Here is a 17,178-nt window from a genome sequence, read left to right on the forward strand (position 1 = left end):
TATAGTATGTATCTAATTGTTCTTTTCCCTTGAGTCTTTCATAAATTATAGTAGCTAATATTTACTTAGGTGTCTATTCTGTGACAGGTACTAAATATCTTACATGGATTAACAAATCCACATAAAAATTCTACACAATAGACTATAAATATCCCTGTGTTACAGGCTGAGCCACAGAGTAGTTTAAGCAATTTACCTAAGGTCACACAAGTAGAAAACCACAGAGCCCAAACTTGAACCCAGCAGTTCAATCCAATTTCAGAGGTAGTGAAACAGTCATTGATTATCTTTATTGTGACCCCACAGTAAGAAGTATGTTTCACATTGTAACCCTTCACATGTGTCTGTTCTGAAGTGGAAACAAGTTTTCACAAAATAATGTTTACCCTTACTATATGTAATGCATTCTGATCGTTTCTCTTCAATTTAATTAAAAAATGTTTTTGACCAACTTATTGATTTAATGTCCCCTTAATGAGTCAAAACCATACTTTGAAAAAGTTATTGTCTAAATTACAATAACCCAACTACTCTTACCTTCCAGTTACCTCAACTTCTACTAGAAAAACTCCGATAGTTATCAGTCTAGACTTTTATATTTCATTTACATTTCAGATAAAGTCCTTATTAGTTAAGATGCTGATCCTCTAAGACTCAGATGTGCTCCCCAGGCAAACTCTCTGGCAATTATGGAAAAACCAGCTCTGGTCAGATGAGATTCAAGCAATTCTTTCACTCTTCAAAAATTATTTACCACTGTTAAAACTCAATACAAGCTGCCCTGTGTTAGAACGATTGATGCAGATGTCTGTCTTTCCCACTAGACTATCACGCTAAGGGCAGTAACATGTTTTATAAATACTCTTGTGGTCCCAAATAGTGAACTGACATGCAATGGAGAACACAGCAGCTGATTATAAAGAACTGGCTCTCAAGTGTCAGGTGGTGTTTGAGACTCAGACAAAAGACTACTTCTATACCCACTGTCTTATATATTCTTCTCTAAACATCTAAGGCATCTTCTTACCAACCCAGTGTTGTAGGTGGTTTATAAAAATCCTTCTATTTGGACAATTTGCATTGACCCTGCTCTTAATTTCCCAATGCCATCCCTATTTCACGGCTTCTTCTCCTTCCTGCATTTTTCTAGGCTAACAGAGCTTACATTTATGCTTCTGGCAGAAGTTTCTCCCTATAGACCACATTCCCATGAAAACTAAACTGAAATGGCTTCTGGGTGAGAGGAAGTACATTAACATTTTTCAGTTTGACCTTTGTAACTCTTGATCCTCATCTTTTTTGTGAGTTGGTGTATGAGCTAGTGTTTATTTCTATAGATATTATAAAATATATTTCTGAGCACAGGCTCAGAAATCAAAAGGCAAATAAATAAAACAAAGAAAAGGCCCTTGGAACCCTCAGTTGCAAGGCAGGAAATTTAGACGGCAGGAAGTAGCTATGAGCTTTTCCGTCAAGCAAAAACTTCAATTTCCCCACCCTCAGGGAAAGATTATCCTGCTGTTGTTTTAATCCAGCAGATGCTGAGCAGTTAGAGAAAGGGAACAAACAACTGAGGGAGATATTGCCACCTGTTTATGTTGACTTTTACCAAACAAGACTGGCCACCAGTGTTGAGGGTAAGGGAGGAGCTAAGGTGGGAACAGGAAATGCTAACTCAAGTTGTCAGCTGTCTGACTGTTTAAGGGGGAAAAAGGTGCCAAGGAAGTACATGGTCATTCTCGACGGCCAAGAGGCAAAGCCAGGATGATGCATCTTGTTTACTAATATAGCAGGGCTGGCCTTAGTGTATGCATGGAGTCACACATGTGAGTCATGAAATTAACTTAGCTGCCTACTCTGTATTTATTTTCTCCTTCCTTACTAAAACCTGTATATTATTGGGGACAGTAATGTCCAAGGAAAGATGACATTCCTCTGCCTTCCATATAGCTAGCTGTTGTCATGTGATTGCGTTCTGGAAGTTGAGTGTGGCTTCCAGGAAAGCTCTTTAAAGGGTGCTGACTCAGCTGAGTTTGCCCACTTTGTCCTTGCCCGTTTTTTCTTTTTGTTATGCTGCCAGGAATTTCAAATGATGGCTGACGGTCAAGTGGCTATTTTGGACCATGAGGTGACCTTCAGAAAGGAACCATATTGTGGTGCAGACAGGAGCCTCTATATTGGTCTTGGACTGCCTACCTTTGGAATACTGTTCAGTGAGAGAGAGAAGTTTCTTATTCAAGCTTTTGCTGATTTGAGTTTCTGTTAAATGTAGTCAAGCCTGATCCTAACTGAGTTACCTCAATAATTCTTCGCATTCATGTAACAGAGTCTTCATATCCTCCAAAGCATGGTTGATTGTTACCTGATTCTATCTTTCTAACAAGTGTAAGAGAGCTGAGGCATGTGTAAGAGAGATGAGAAAACTGAAGCTGGAACAAAGCAAGTCTCACCCAATGCCACACAACTAGCTACTTGGAGAGCTGCAGGGTATGGAAGCCAGGTGAGCTCACCCCTAGGATTTTAAAAGCATGGTGGAAGTAGGTGACAAATTTCCTTTAAAAATGATTTTGATTGGTGAAGTAGTGGTTATTTTTAAAAGCAAGCATTTAAGGACAATTTATCTCTTCAGTCAAAAGGAAGTCAAAAGTTTCCTATCAAGGGGACTGAAATCACTGACTTTAAGAACATCAGGCTTCTTTCAAGTTGCCTCCAGAATACTACTGCTACATTAAAATGAATTATAACTCATTGTATTCTTATAACATACATTAAGAGAGCTGAATTCTCAAACAGGCTAAGACACATTTTGAATAAGCAATTAGTAAAATGAATGTGTTACTGCTTTAAAAGCATAACAGACTTGATGATTAATGTAGAGTTGACAAAGTCTTTAAGATGAAAAGGCAATGCAGGTAAAATTGAATCGGGTGGATTCAACACAGAAAAGTTTTAATGAGGCAAATGTCAAGCAAGCATATCGACTTCTTAAAAAACAAAGAAAATCTAAAAGTTTAATTACAAAAACACTTGTACAGAAAACTTGGCATTTCAACAGTTTCAAACACATGTACACAATTTTTCTAAAATTTTATTTTGTCAGAAATAAAACACTTTGTCTCATTTTCCTCAGCTGCTCCTTGTGTTTCAATAAAAAGAAAGAAATCTGTAACACTGAATAGGCAACAACTTATTTCTTTAGAAGAACATGTAAGTGCAATAACATCTACAAGTTTACTGGGAAATGTGAATTAGGTATCTTGTTAGCCTGTGACCTCATTTACTACCTCCTGGCTGGGCACAGAGGAGAGAGGAGGTGACGCAGACTTGCTTCACAGAACCTGCTTGTTTTGTGGCAGCTGAATCCCAGCCACCAGTGAGTCAGGTGTGTCGTGCTAGGAGGGCCAGCCAGCATGTCCAAAGCAGGCTGTTATTTTGTGAAAATGATTTCAGACTGTAGGCTTTCTCGAGATCGCATGCTTTCCTGAATATGCAGATGTCTCAAGTCAATGTCAGGTATCCTAGCTAGACTCAGGAGAATGATGGTCTTTGGACCAGCTTACAGCCTTTCCTGGTCTACGGTACTGCTAAGAACGCTGTGCAAAACTGATACAAAGGAGAAACAGAGAGTAGGAGGAAGAAAGGAAAGAAAGTATTTGGCAGAAGGCAGACACAAACTTCCAGAACTGGCTTGGATGTCCTGCCACAGACACTGCATTCCAGCTTGGACTTAGCAGGCAGGGAGTCTGAAAGAAGTCACAGGAATGACAGGTGAGAGGAGGAAAACAGGAGAATAGAGAAGAGCAGGTGAGTTGGCTAGGTTTTACAGTGATAGATAATGATGGGCTCTTATTCAAAAAGCCTGCCAAGTGGTGATACATGGGCTTCGGTACATGGAAATTTGATGTGTGTTCGTGTCAGAATTTTCAAAAAGGTTTTTTGTTGTTGTTTTATTTCCTTAGGGTTAAGAAAGAAATCAGGGGAGGATATGCTGAGAAGACAGGATGATGCAGCAACAAGACGGGGGTTTCTGGCTTGCACCCTGGCCTGTGAGCATATTGTGAGGGGGCCACACTTCCACCCACCTTTGGTGGCGTGGTGCCTAGACAATGGGCTCAGCATACCCTGCTTTGGCTCCAAAGATCTCAGCTGCAACCATCAGCCTTGTGCTCCAGAGCATCCAAACACAACACAACAAAACCAAACCCTGAGGTGAGAAACAGAAACCCTTCTTCCCTTTTGGTGTTTTTTTTTTTTTTTTTAAAAATCACTTATCAATTAAGCAGGGAGAAGGAAGGGAAGCCTGTCCTTCTGACAAAGACTCTGCAGTTATGATTAGAGAAGGAAGACAAAGGACATGAGAATTCCCCCATGTCCTTCTCCATCAGCTGGAGGCTCTTCTAAATGGCATTTCCACCCATCCATATCCACAAATGGGTACAACTCAAGCAGACAGAGATTCCCTCTGTTTTCACTTACGATAAACTTTAGGATTTTTTTCAATTCCAAATGAGAAACTACTTTTCTTGTTCTGTCCTGTTTACCAATGACCTTTTCCTCAGCAAAAATATTCCACAAGTCACTGCCAACAGATGAGAACAGAAGAGCCTTGCTGGGGCTGGGACGCAGGGTATGTGCAGGAGCAATGCTCAGAAAACAGCAGGCAGTACCAAGGAGGAAGGAAAGAGCATTCTCCTTCAGGGCAGCAACCACAAAGCCTCCACGAGGGCTGGCACCCTCGTGAGCGCTGTGTGGGATACGAAACACAGCCTCACTCCACAGGACACTGTCAACAAGAAGCTCCTTTCTTTGGAGTCACAGCAGGACAATGATGGGAGAAGATTGGGCCTGTCCAATGAGAGAAACTCTCCTTCAGAACCCTGCTGAGCAACAAAGCCAAGAGGTCAGAAAATGGAGGTGTCTAGCTTGGTGGGGGTGAAGGAAATAAAAAAATAACCCCCACAAGTGGGGGTTATTAAAAAAAAGTGACAGCAAGGTAGGAAAACCACTGATAAAAACCACAGAGCCACTGATAAAAGAGTCTAATCTGAATGAAGCAGAACAATAAGAAGGCTTCCTTTCTGCTGCAGAAGATGCCAGTCTCAGGGGCGCCTGGTCAGCAGAATATATGCAGACCCACTTTAACAGAAATAGAAATGATAGGAAACTGAAGACTTGGGAGAGTGGCTGTACACGGTCAAAGCTTCACGAGGATGATTCCATAGGAAGTTCACATACATGTTCCTTTTGTTGCTCCCTCATATGGCTTCCTGGGGTGAAGGCATTTAACTCAACTGACAGTTCCTTCACAAGCAGTGTAATCTGTACTCCCTCCCTGCCTCCACTCAATTCAAATTTCCATGGATGGCTTCTCATTCCAAACAAGTAAAACCACTTACAGAACATCTTGGAGCTCTAAGACCTGTAGAATTGGGAGGAAAAAAAAAAAAGGATACCAAAACGTAAGCACAGATCAGAAAGGGTTAGGGCTATGGGTTAAAACAATGCTTTGCTCTATTTTCAAAAGGGTTAAGGTAAGTGGAACCTAGAAAAATGATATAGATGTTCTTATTTACAAAGCAGAAATAGAGCCACAGACGTAGAGAACAAACATATGGATACCAAGGGGGAGGGGGTGGTGGGAGGAACTGGGAGACTGGGATCGACGTATATACACTCTTGAGGGCTTCCCTGGTGGCGCAGTGGTTGAGAATCTGCCTGCCGATGCAGGGGACACGGGTTCGTGCCCCGGTCTGGGAAGATCCCACATGCCGTGGAGCGGCTGGGCCCGTGAGCCATGGCCTCTGAGCCTGCGCGTCCGGAGCCTGTGCTCCGCAACGGGAGAGGCCACAGCAGTGAGAGGCCTGCGTACCACAAAAAAAAAAAAAAAAAAAAAAAAAAAAAAAATTCAATACTTATACACTCTTGATACTATGTATAAAATAGATGACTAATGAGAACCAACTGTAGAGCACAGGGAGCTCTACTCAGTGCTCTGTGGTGACCTAAATGGGAAGGAAATCCAAAAAAGAGGGGATATGTGTATACTATGGCTGATTCACTTTGCTGTACAGCAGAAACTAACACAACATTGTAAAGCAACTGTACTCCAGTAAAAATTAATAAAAAAATAAAATTAAATTAAATGGAAAAAAGAAAAACTTCATGGAGTTGTGGCAAGGAGTCAATGAGCCAGCACACATAAAGTACTTAGGATGTGCCGGCATGTGTAAATGCTCAGTGTCGTTTATTATTATTATGATGCAGAATAAACACTGAGTGCTACGTGGCCAAAAAAAAAAAAAAGGGTTACGGTGAGTAGCAGGGTGTATGTAAACTAAAGAGCTCATAAAGCTGCAAGCGACCAACCTCACTGAGGCATTTTAGACAACATTTCAATGAAAAATGTGGCCCTGCTCCAGCTCAGCCACAATGGGGAGGGTGGAAAATTGCTGGCCGAACACAGAAAAGCAAGTATCAGGGACAAATCTGATGATGAAAAATTAGTATTTTACTTTAGCCCTGGTCAATCAAAACCAATTTTCTTCAAGTATAAATCTAAGGCCCTCTGCATGGATAGGGATGTACTGTGTGCATAAGATGAATACATTTTTACACTGATAAAAATGCAATCACATATATATATATTTTTCCAATCCTCAAACAGGCAAACATTTATCACTTGGTTCAACTGAAATTAAGCAACATATAGCTTTTGATAGTTTATGTACAGTAGTCATCTGTCAATATGAAATCACCCCCATGACTTCCTCCCAGTTCCACTTTTTCTAAGTACAAGTTAGCCACAAAGAAAGATGACAGCTGGGGTAATTCTTCCATTGTATAACTATAAAAATAATTATAAAATGGCTGACCAAAATTTTATAACATTATAATTGCTGGATTGTAATTTTTTCCTAATTACCTCCCATTTATCTTAATGCTCTCATTCTAAGACTTTTTTTAGTGCTTTTCCCTTACACCCATCCCTACCTCCTTGTATCAACGTTTTAGAAACCCCACTGAGTTTAGATACATGTGTTCTAGTTCTGCATTGTGCACCCACATACTCAGGTATTTTCAGGCAAGAGATTCTGCCTCTTTGGGACTCACTTTCTTCATATGTAAAATGATGGGATTTCTAAACATCCCTTCCAGCTCTCATATGCTCCTCTAAAGCTGTAGACCATTAGCTTCCTTTCACTCACTGGGTCCTGACAATGGAAGAAAACTTTGCCAAGCTCATGTCAGAGTAATTAATTGCACTATGAATGTTGGGGACATCAGGCCTAGCTGTCTGTACATATTTGTATAATGAGGGCAAGCTAGTGTTAATCACAGTCTTTACAATTGTTTCATTTGACAGTTTCAGAGGGTATGGAGAACTATCCATTCTTAGTTATGTTTACATGGCTAGATTGTAAGAATCTGCGGTAATAAAACGGTTCACATTTTCAGGTACTGTTTCTTTCAAGGGCAAAATATTTGTAGGTTATAATCAAGAATAATCATCACATTCTAGGTTTTCAAAGACACCTCGGAAAGCAGATACTACAGTGTATATCCTTCAGATAGATAAAGCTTTAGGAGAGTCTTACTGGCCAAATGCTCAAAATGGAAAACCATTTTTGGCTCAGAACTTGCAATAACTGCCCTATACCTATGTGAGGAGACACCACGTTATCAATTACTGTGTTCTTTCACAATCCTCCACACTGTTTCTCCCAGCTCTCTCTTTTCAAGCCTACAAGAGTGTTAATTGAAAACACTGTGTGAAAATGAGAAGGATGATGAGCTCCTAAAAATCCCAAGCCTAGATTTACAAGCTGTTCCTTTCACAAACAGCAGCAGTAATGCCATTTCTTTATTCTGCAGGGAGTCCAGCCATCTCTTAGAAGTATGGTCCATTCCATCTGGCTACTCACTAGAAGGACAGTAATCCTTTCCCCATCAGAGCACGGCTGAGGCTAAAGTATAATAAATTGCTTTGTGCAGTTACTATTTGAGGGCTTGGACAAGAAGGATAGACTACTGCTTTTGTCTATGCAGATGTGGCCTCATTAGATAAAGAATCATGGGTTTTATTTATTCTTGCGCATGTTGCTCAAGGTCCAGACCATGTTAGAATATGAGTATGTATATGAGTATGCTCATGTACCTTCAAGACAAATAAATAAGGATCCAAGCCCATGACCAGCCATTCTAAGGAGCATATCCTGCTATCCACTCTTGTTTTAGTATTCATATATGGTCACTCATTGTATGGTCCAACCCCAAGATTTCCACACAGTTTATATGTCTGTAGGTATGGAACAATTCAACTGACAGACCAAAGGGCTGTCAATTTTGTGGAATGACATACTAAAGGGTACCCTATCTCTATAGGAATTTGAGTGATGATACCTGATGACTGACCATTAGTACCAAAAAGTTTATATAAGCAGATCCCTTTGGGAAATGTACTTTTTTCTCTTCTAAAAGGATGCAACACATACTACTAGTCGTTTGTTGAATATGTCTTTAAAAAGCTTATTTTCTCTTTCCTCCCTTTCTACTTATTGAGAGTTTATTTATTTTTTAATATATTTAATCAAGGCATTAACTGTTTCACTGTAAGGTTAGTCCACTTTAACATTTAACATACTACTGTTACTCTGATATTGAGTGATAAATTAAAAGTTTCTTACTTATAGAGGCTTGTACACATACAATGTCTCACTGACTATTGTAAATTATCATTAAATTTACAGGGGAAAGGAAGCTTAACAATTAAGTGATATTTATTTTGTTCTATGTGTTGTTTGGGAGGTTATTTTCTCTAAATTTCTCGCTCACCCTTCAAAGCCCTTTGGGAAACTAATACCTGAGAATACAGCTCATAAGTGACAAAGCTAGAACTGAAGTCCAACCACAAAAATCACGCTTTTCCCATTAAGCCATGTGGAGGCATGCATGAGGAAAAACTATCTTGATTCAGTTTTCCAACACTATTTACTACATTTAGCAACCATGCAACAGGAATCTTAATCAAGTCTTCAACTCACTTATTCAATGTAATTCCAGGGTTTTAGTAGTATTGATAAAGTCTAATGCCATCTTATTTATGATGACACGCTAGCATGTACGAATCATGTCAATGAGCACTCACCATTCCCTAACGATCAAGCCTGTTCACAACTTCTCGAACTGTAGCTATGAAGTTTTCATTGTCTTGGGGATTAGCTAAAATAATACTGTGCAGTCTGTTCATATAGGAGTCGATAGTGTCCACTGTAGGTGTCTCTCCACTTCCTGAAGTGAGATAAGAAGAGAAAGAAAATCTTCCCATTCAGTTCAACCATAACACAGATCAGTGATTCCACAGCGAAAGAAACTTGACTCTAATGTGGTCTGCTCCATAGAGATTTTACTTTCAGAGAAGAGAATTTTAGACCTCAAAGAAATAAAATTAATCCACATACTCTAAATAAACAGATGGGCTATATAATTGCTGTGCAGTATATAGAAGTAGTTGCATAGAACAAAAGGTTAAAGACTCTCCCAGCTCTGCTGTGACTATTTTCAAAATGAAAGAGTACATAAGAAATACTAGTATTTATTTTCCTTTTCTTTCCCATTAAGATAATATTACAAAGCAAGCAAATATACATCAGAAAAATGCTCTGGGGGGATAGGTGAGTTGGGGGAGGGGATCAAGAAATAAAAACTTCTAGCTATAAAATAAATTAAGTCATAGGGATGTAATGTACAGCATGGTCACTGTAGTCAATAATATTGTACTACATGTTTGACAGTTGCCAAGAAAGTATATCTTAAAAGTTCTCAACACAAGAAAAAAATTTTTTGGTAACTCTGTATGGTGATGCATGGTACTAGACTTGTGATCATTTCACAGTGTATAAAGATAGCGAATCATTATGTTGTACACCTAAAACTAATACAATGTTATATGTCAATTACACCACAATTAAAAAAAAAGTGCTCCACTCAGTACTTTAATATTACTCAGTTTCCACTGTTCAAAATATCAAATTAAGCTTAATAGAAAGTAGACTATATGAAAATATAACTGAAGAAAAATTTAACTGAGCAGAGAGCCTGAAATTCTGGATGATTTTAACCAATACTGAGATTCTATTACATGGCCTACAAAAACCTCTGAGGAAAAGACCCCCGAGTTTACTGATTTTCCTCTGGAGGTGAGACTTCAGCCTCACCACACCAGTACCAACATGAACAGCACCTCCCCCCACCCCTGCCACTTTACAGGGCTCAACTAGGGATGACATTACCAGGCAAGGGCATGCTGGCGAAGCTGCTTGTCAACACCTGCCGCAGGGTCTCCAGGTGCTGCTGTAAGACGGTGTTGCGGCTCCGCTCCTGGATCACGTCCACCTCCAGCTTCTCCACCGCTGTGCGCATGCTCTCCACGTGCTTTTGCAGGGCTGCGTTCCTCTCCTCAAACTCCATGTTGGATTTTCGAAGCTGACGGAGCTCTGCCTCCCGAGCTGAGGACAAAACCCCCACAAAACAAAGGTAATACCAGCCTCTCTGAGGAGTCCCAATGATTCTTACAGGAAGTCCTGTAGCTGTCTCTAATTAGCTACCCCTCCTCATGTCACTATTCTCATTATGGCCTTCCAGATAGCAGTTTCAGCAATAAGACGCCTGGCTCCCCAGAGTTATTTTAATTCTTAAAGCTGGTCATATTCTATACTTAAGATTGCAAGGAACAGCTGTAATTCCCAGTATTTGTTTGTTTTTTGATTTTTTAAAGCTGTGCAATGAGAAGCCTGAGGGGTTCCACAGGGGGATTCTGGGAGACTGGGCAAGCACAGCTGTGGGTCCACATCTTTACTGCAGTGGGGTCAGCTTTACTCGTATTTATATTTTGGACGTCCATGTAAGCTTTCATTTGTACAAAGGGTTCTAGGCTAAGAGCCTGAAAGCAATTGAATTAGTGATGTATATTTATTTCCTCTGATCCAGAGACTAAAGCAGCTTTGACAACACTGGCTCAGCTGTCCTCCACAGGTCTCTGAGTAGCTGCTTTTAATACAGAGTGAAATGGAAGCAGTTTTCTTCTTCCAGACCAGTCCCAGGGTCTGGAATATCACTACTGTTGCTTTTCAGCAATGAACTCCTCCCGACAACTAAATCCCCTGTCATAGACCTGAGTAACACAAAACAATCCTTTGGTAATCACCTTTGCTGTGGTTCAGGAATTCCTCTGTAAATATAGGGATGTCAAAAACAGACCGTTCCTTTACCTCTGCTTCTTTCTGTGAATCAAGAGTAACAAAATAGTTAATTCTTAAACAGAAACTAAATTAAACAGTAGTGCCTAAAGGCACAATGGTCATGTTTTCCTTAAAGAAATAGTAGGATGAGCAGGAATCAGTCTCCGTTAGGCTGTGAGGAAAATGTATTCACCTTTTCTTTGGAACCAAACTTTCATAGAGCTCAAGCAGGTCAAATATTCAGATCTCTCAGGTGACAACTGCTGTGCAATGAGAAACCTTAAAACAAACCTACATAAACTTCCCTAATGGAGATTTTGGAAACCATTTCTTAGCTGTGTGCTTTGAATAGTCAACAGTATACAGTGGAGAAAGTGGTTGAGGTAGGAATATAGAAAGAGAATTTCTAGGTGTTTTTTCTGTTGGTTATGCACATAAAGTGCTCTCTGAGATACGATTATGCCATCTAAATTTGCAGAGTGGACAATAAGAATTTTAAGCAGAGATCTGTCAGCCATGAGCAATAATAATGGTATTCCATTGGGATTTCTACTTTTACTTCTACTTATTTTACAAGGGCAGCCTATAGTTGGGGATCTTTTAGACTTTCTTCAGACACAGGAAAAACAAACAAAACCAAAAATCCAGAAATAACTGGGCCCTAAGTATGAAAATGCCAAGGATTATGTGAGATAGAAAAGAATAATAAACCTAAAATTAATTCACCAATAAGCCATTAAAAATAAAAGTCTCACAAAACCACTGCAAAATATATTCCACAATGATCCTTGTGAATAAAGTCAATATTTCAAAATGCTTTGGCTGCAGTTCCTACAATGAATTTGAAGTTGAAAGCATTAAGAACATAAATTATAAGTGTCTTGGCAGTATTTAAAATCTTGCATAATATAAGATGGTAAAGAGAACAGTGGGAAATGAGTACTGAAGAAATTGCTAGTGAAATCTGAAGATTCAAAAACCTTTATAACATAAAGAACAGTTTAAAAAATCTAGAAATCATTCCTATAGAAACACATTTAATGCCAGAGATAGAAGGTATCTTTCCTACTCTTGCCACCACTAGTCTTTTATCTTTGAACGCAACTATGATTTGGGGCCCAGTAGAAATGTTAAGCACTTAACAGCCTATGAGGGAATTCTGACAGCCAAGATCCTGTTTTCATACTGGTGTCTGCCACCTCAGAGGTCGGGGCTGTGCTGTGTGAGCTGCCTGCCAATGGCAGCTGATCAAGAGAGACTTCTAAGATGAAAGTCTGAAAAACAATGTATTTACCTGAAGACACTTTCACAGCACTTAATTTTTACCCTATCTTTTATCTCTTAAAGAAAGAAAGTGAAGTTTTCCAGAACAATTTAAAAACAAACAACAAAATTACCATTGAAAGCCCCAGTTTTAACATGCAAAGCTCTACCTCTAGCCAGCTCTTGGTGGATTTCAAAGAGAACTAACGTATGGACAAGAAAGGCTGGTTCCAGAAGGTCTTAGGCATATTTCTCAGTGACTTTCTCTTGACTCTGCTGGCTTACCATATTCTTTAACTCTGTTACTATACAAGACATAACAGATATAAGCATAAGTCCATAAATGACTTAGGATAAGGCCTTATGATTTTATCAACCCATCTTGTTCAGTCTCTTAGTTAACGGCACAGGCTTATATGAGATCAGTTTACCTAGCCATAGGTATGAATATCTGCCAGTCAGAAGGGTAGGTGGGGATGCTTGGTTCCCATTACCATGGTACCAAGAGCCCTGTCCAAGGCCTAGATTCTGCTCAGATGGGTAATTCTGCTCTCTTCCTTGCCACAGCAGTCCAAACTAAACCAGGCTAACTACATAAGGGTAGAGGACAGCACCACATAGGTGCATTAACACACTGCCTTTTGGTATAGATTCTTAGAATGCAAAAAAAGAAACACCAAAGCAATTAAATGAAACTGTTCAGTCTCTGAAAGGCAACAGAGAATTCTACTTAACTGAAGAGTCGTCATAAAAACCATCAGCACTCTTCCATTACTGAGTACATTACTTGGCATTGGAGAGGATCCTCTTGGGGGCTCAGATATACTTAAGCTGCTCCAAGGGTCACTCAAGGGATTAAAATCATAAGGATTTCATTACCTCTTCATTGAAAGGGTCTAATTTGTTCAGGCTGAGTGTCATTTTGTCATTTCCCATAAATTAAAGGAGAAACAAAATTATTCTTTCTATCTTAGTCCTCACATGAGATTTAGACACTTTCTTGAGAGTAACACTAACTGACTCCTGGGTCTAGCAGGCTGGCTTTTGATTTGAGAGGAGCAAGAATACTCTTTACTTTGGTTTTCATTCTATATGTTGAGTGGAGGGTAAGAGAACAGAGGGCTTTTGAACTGAAACTATTTTGCTGTGATCTAGGCTCAGGTCCAGAATTTCATAGAGAGTGATATGCTTCTCTCAAGTGCCCTTTACCTTAAGGAATGCTCTTAATATTGTGTACCAGGCTTAAGTGCCCCACTGCTATGCAGAATGGCTTGAATGGCTTTCAGGTCAGCATTTCTTTGGCTCTAATATGCTCTCCAGTAACTGCCTTGGCAACAATGTCTTAGGAATCTAAGTTCCATTAGGGAATACAATTGGTTTCTTTACTACATACACACAAATCAAATCATTTCTGTCTCAAGTGGCAACAAATTTTGCTGACATCACAGGCAACCTGGCCCATTTTAACTTGCAACACTGTTTATTCCATATAACGTGGCAGGTGCTGCCAGGAGTGCTAAATAAGACAGGGCTACAGAGGCCTGGCTTTCAGTCACAATTCTGCCTCTAACTAATTCAATAAGTGACTCTGGGAAGTTCTTTCCTGTCTCAGGCAAGTCATTTTCCTCACCGGCAAAACAAGGGGGTCAGTTGAGAGGATTTCTGAGGTCTTAGCAGTTTTGAAGTGAGCTTGAAGACTATTTTATGGCATTTGCCATTTTATTCCTAATAGGATAAGTAAAGGGAAATAAGCATGTTTTTAGAAACTGTGATGTTTTAGGCACTTTGCAAGGTACTTGCTCTTTTATTAACTTCCTTATAACTCTGCTCAAGCCATTTTACATATATATATGAATATAAATATATCTGAAGTGCCTCACAAAACCTGCGTCATCTTTAAGGTCTGATTCAGTTCCTCCTTTCCATGGGGGCTTCTGTGGCTCCTTTTGTTTTCCACTTGTAGTGCTTTCTTATTTTCCTTAACTCTTATTATACTCTAAGAGGTTATGTGTAACTATGTTTAACAATTGTCAGAGGTTTTTTTTTTAATTGCAACTCTTTTGAAATTACCTAGTTGAGTAAGATATTATTCAATAAAAACTGATAAAGTGGGGGACATTAATTGGGTCAACAACCTTACTAAGAGAGCTTTATCCTGATGTGGGCATACAACAGATTTATAGACCCTACTGTATACACATTTGAGAAATTACTGCTGGCTCTCCACCTACTCCCTCCTTTTCTGTGTTTCACATGAGTCTAATCCTGAAACAGGGAAATCACACAGAGACTTATTCCTTTTCATATATCATAGAAATTCATATCATACTAAATAATGTATTTTTAAAAACCTTCATTTCTCAAATCAGTAGCAGCAGCTTCTATGACTAAGTCTACTAAATCTTTTCTGATGGCAACTATTAACTTTATGAGAGGCAAAAATGCCACATATGGTTTGGCCAGTAAAATCCATAGTGATGAAAGGAGTCAGTCATTGACTAGAAAATGGGAGCTCTAATATTTTAGATTACTGTTCATACTCTCTTTTGTAACCATTAAGGATAGAGAAGCTATAAAGGATGCTTAATAGGGAAAAAAGGAAGTTTGGTAATTTCATGATATTGGTGGGTTGGGCACACAAAGGAAGGAGAAATAAGTAATTATATAAGTATTTGGCAATATGGAAAGCTTGCAACACTATTCAATTATGATTTAAAATATATAGTGTATATACAGTTTCTCAAGCAAAAAAAAAAAAAGATTTCATCCTAATTGAAACACAGAGATGTCATATATAACTACATTTATATAGGATTTATATGAAGAATAAAATGCTAATATTTACTATGCTCCTCACTTTATAATTCATGGATGGTAATAAATCTATTTGACTTGTGAATCTAAAAGTCTTCTCTATGTTTTGAAGGTCACCAATACCAAATTAGGTATGAGAACTACAACTCCAAGATAATTATTATTTTGAAGAAATGATTTCCTTGATTTAGTAAAAAACCCAATACATGCAAAAGAGTGTATCAGAAAATTCTTTTTGTGTAAATATCCATTGTTATTTCAACAAATGGGTTTTGTATAGAAACAAATAAGTATTTATGGAAGAACTCTTCCATGCAAGGGCATAATGCTAGATGGGATGGGTACAAGATGGACCTAGACCATGCATGCCTTCAAAGAGATTATAATCCAAGCGTGTTAATAACAGAAGCACTTGAGTAACTTTGGCACCTTAGCCAGATCAGCTAAGTGCGTAAGAGTAATATAGAGGGCTGTGAGGTGTAAAAGAAGTTGGAGGAAACAGGAAAAGCTTGAAGGAACTTGAAATAGGGTTTGATGGATGACTAGAATTTAGAGGCAAAATTGGATGATGGGAGAGGGTAATAGAAAAAATGAGTGAGGGAAAGAAAGTATTCTCGTGAAAGGAAGAATATGAGCACAGGCATGAGGCAGAAAAGGATGGGGCACCTGGAGGACAGTGAGTATTAAAGGTTTTTAAGTACCTAAGATATATATGGGAAATATGGGAGTTAAGGTATTTGGAAAGGGAAATTGGGGCTTAATTACAGAAAACCCTGATTGCTGAGTTTGAATGTGATTTGGTAAGTAATGAGGAGTCACTGAGCATTTTCATGCATGAAATTACCACAAATTTTATTTTCTTAGAACCATGTATTAATCATAGGCTACATATATATTTAAAGCTCTCTATGCAGCAGAGCCAACACACACAGACCTCAGTCCTATACAGGAACACATGTCTAAATCCTATTGCTTAGACTGAACCAACGGAGGGGAAAAGGCCAGTAAACAAATATGCACCAGTGAGGAACGTAGGCATAGTAATCAAGATAATGTCACTTGTGGTCTGTAGATGCTGTAAGTTGAATAGTTCATTTTAACTAAATGCTGGATTCCCTAAGTAACAACTTTTTGAAAGTCAGAATATAGTATCTGACGATGATAAATTATGGTCAAGTTATAGCTTTTAGTTGGTCTTCATTTCTATACCTCACTCCAAATTCCAGCCATCTTCAGCATTTAAAGCCAATAAAATTCTTGGACCATAAGAAAGGACTAGAGTTATGGGCTTTAGTTCAAGGACAGACTCATGACATAAGTGTCTGCCATATGCTAAGAATCCTTGAGCTAAAAGCAACTAACCCAATCCTAACTACAGGATAGGAAATACTCTGCCATTCGTTAAAAAACAGTCCAATAGCATTTCAAACAGCATCATTATTATATACATATATCATACACACACACACACGCTATGTAGACAGAAAGTTAATTACCTCATGATCATGAGTGGCCTGTCGGGCTGCATCTAAAAATATGATAGAATAAGAACATTAAGCTGAAAAACAAAGCAAAATAACAAAACCTAAGGAAATGACTGTGCTAAGCTACAAAAACTGCTGGTATATGTGGGCTCTCAAAACATACCATATTTTCTCTGATAGCTTTATTAATCAGTCAACAAAAGTTAAAGGGAATCCCATCTTACAGGTTATGCAGTTAGACACAAGAGAAACAGCAGACACAGTTCTTACCTTTGAGGAGAACAGGGTGGGAGAGTGGACAGGAAATACATGCCAAAGGATGTTTGCACAACATTACAGTTTAGCAGGCAAGATGCCCAAATGTGGAGAAGACGCAATAG

At 38.9% G+C, this 17,178-nt stretch overlaps 1 protein-coding gene across 2 annotated transcripts in view; it reads right to left on the reverse strand.

Annotated features, from left to right (window-relative positions):
• Positions 1–3,068: 3,068 nt before the first annotated feature.
• The window catches only part of HMG20A (high mobility group 20A), a 67,700-nt gene continuing 53,590 nt past the window's right edge, over positions 3,069–17,178 (reverse strand). For both annotated transcript variants that reach the window (XM_059058932.2, XM_059058933.2), the window contains exons 6-10: positions 16,811–16,842; positions 11,204–11,279; positions 10,290–10,505; positions 9,146–9,288; positions 3,069–5,419 (exon numbers count right to left, since the gene is read on the reverse strand). In XM_059058932.2, coding sequence (XP_058914915.1) covers positions 9,152–9,288; positions 10,290–10,505; positions 11,204–11,279; positions 16,811–16,842 — 461 coding nt within the window. In that variant the 3' untranslated portion in view covers positions 3,069–5,419; positions 9,146–9,151. The remainder of the gene's footprint in view (positions 5,420–9,145; positions 9,289–10,289; positions 10,506–11,203; positions 11,280–16,810; positions 16,843–17,178) is intronic.

Source organism: Kogia breviceps, chromosome 3 (assembly GCF_026419965.1).
Source record: "Kogia breviceps isolate mKogBre1 chromosome 3, mKogBre1 haplotype 1, whole genome shotgun sequence".
In the NCBI taxonomy this organism is placed as follows: Eukaryota; Metazoa; Chordata; class Mammalia; order Artiodactyla; family Physeteridae; genus Kogia; species Kogia breviceps.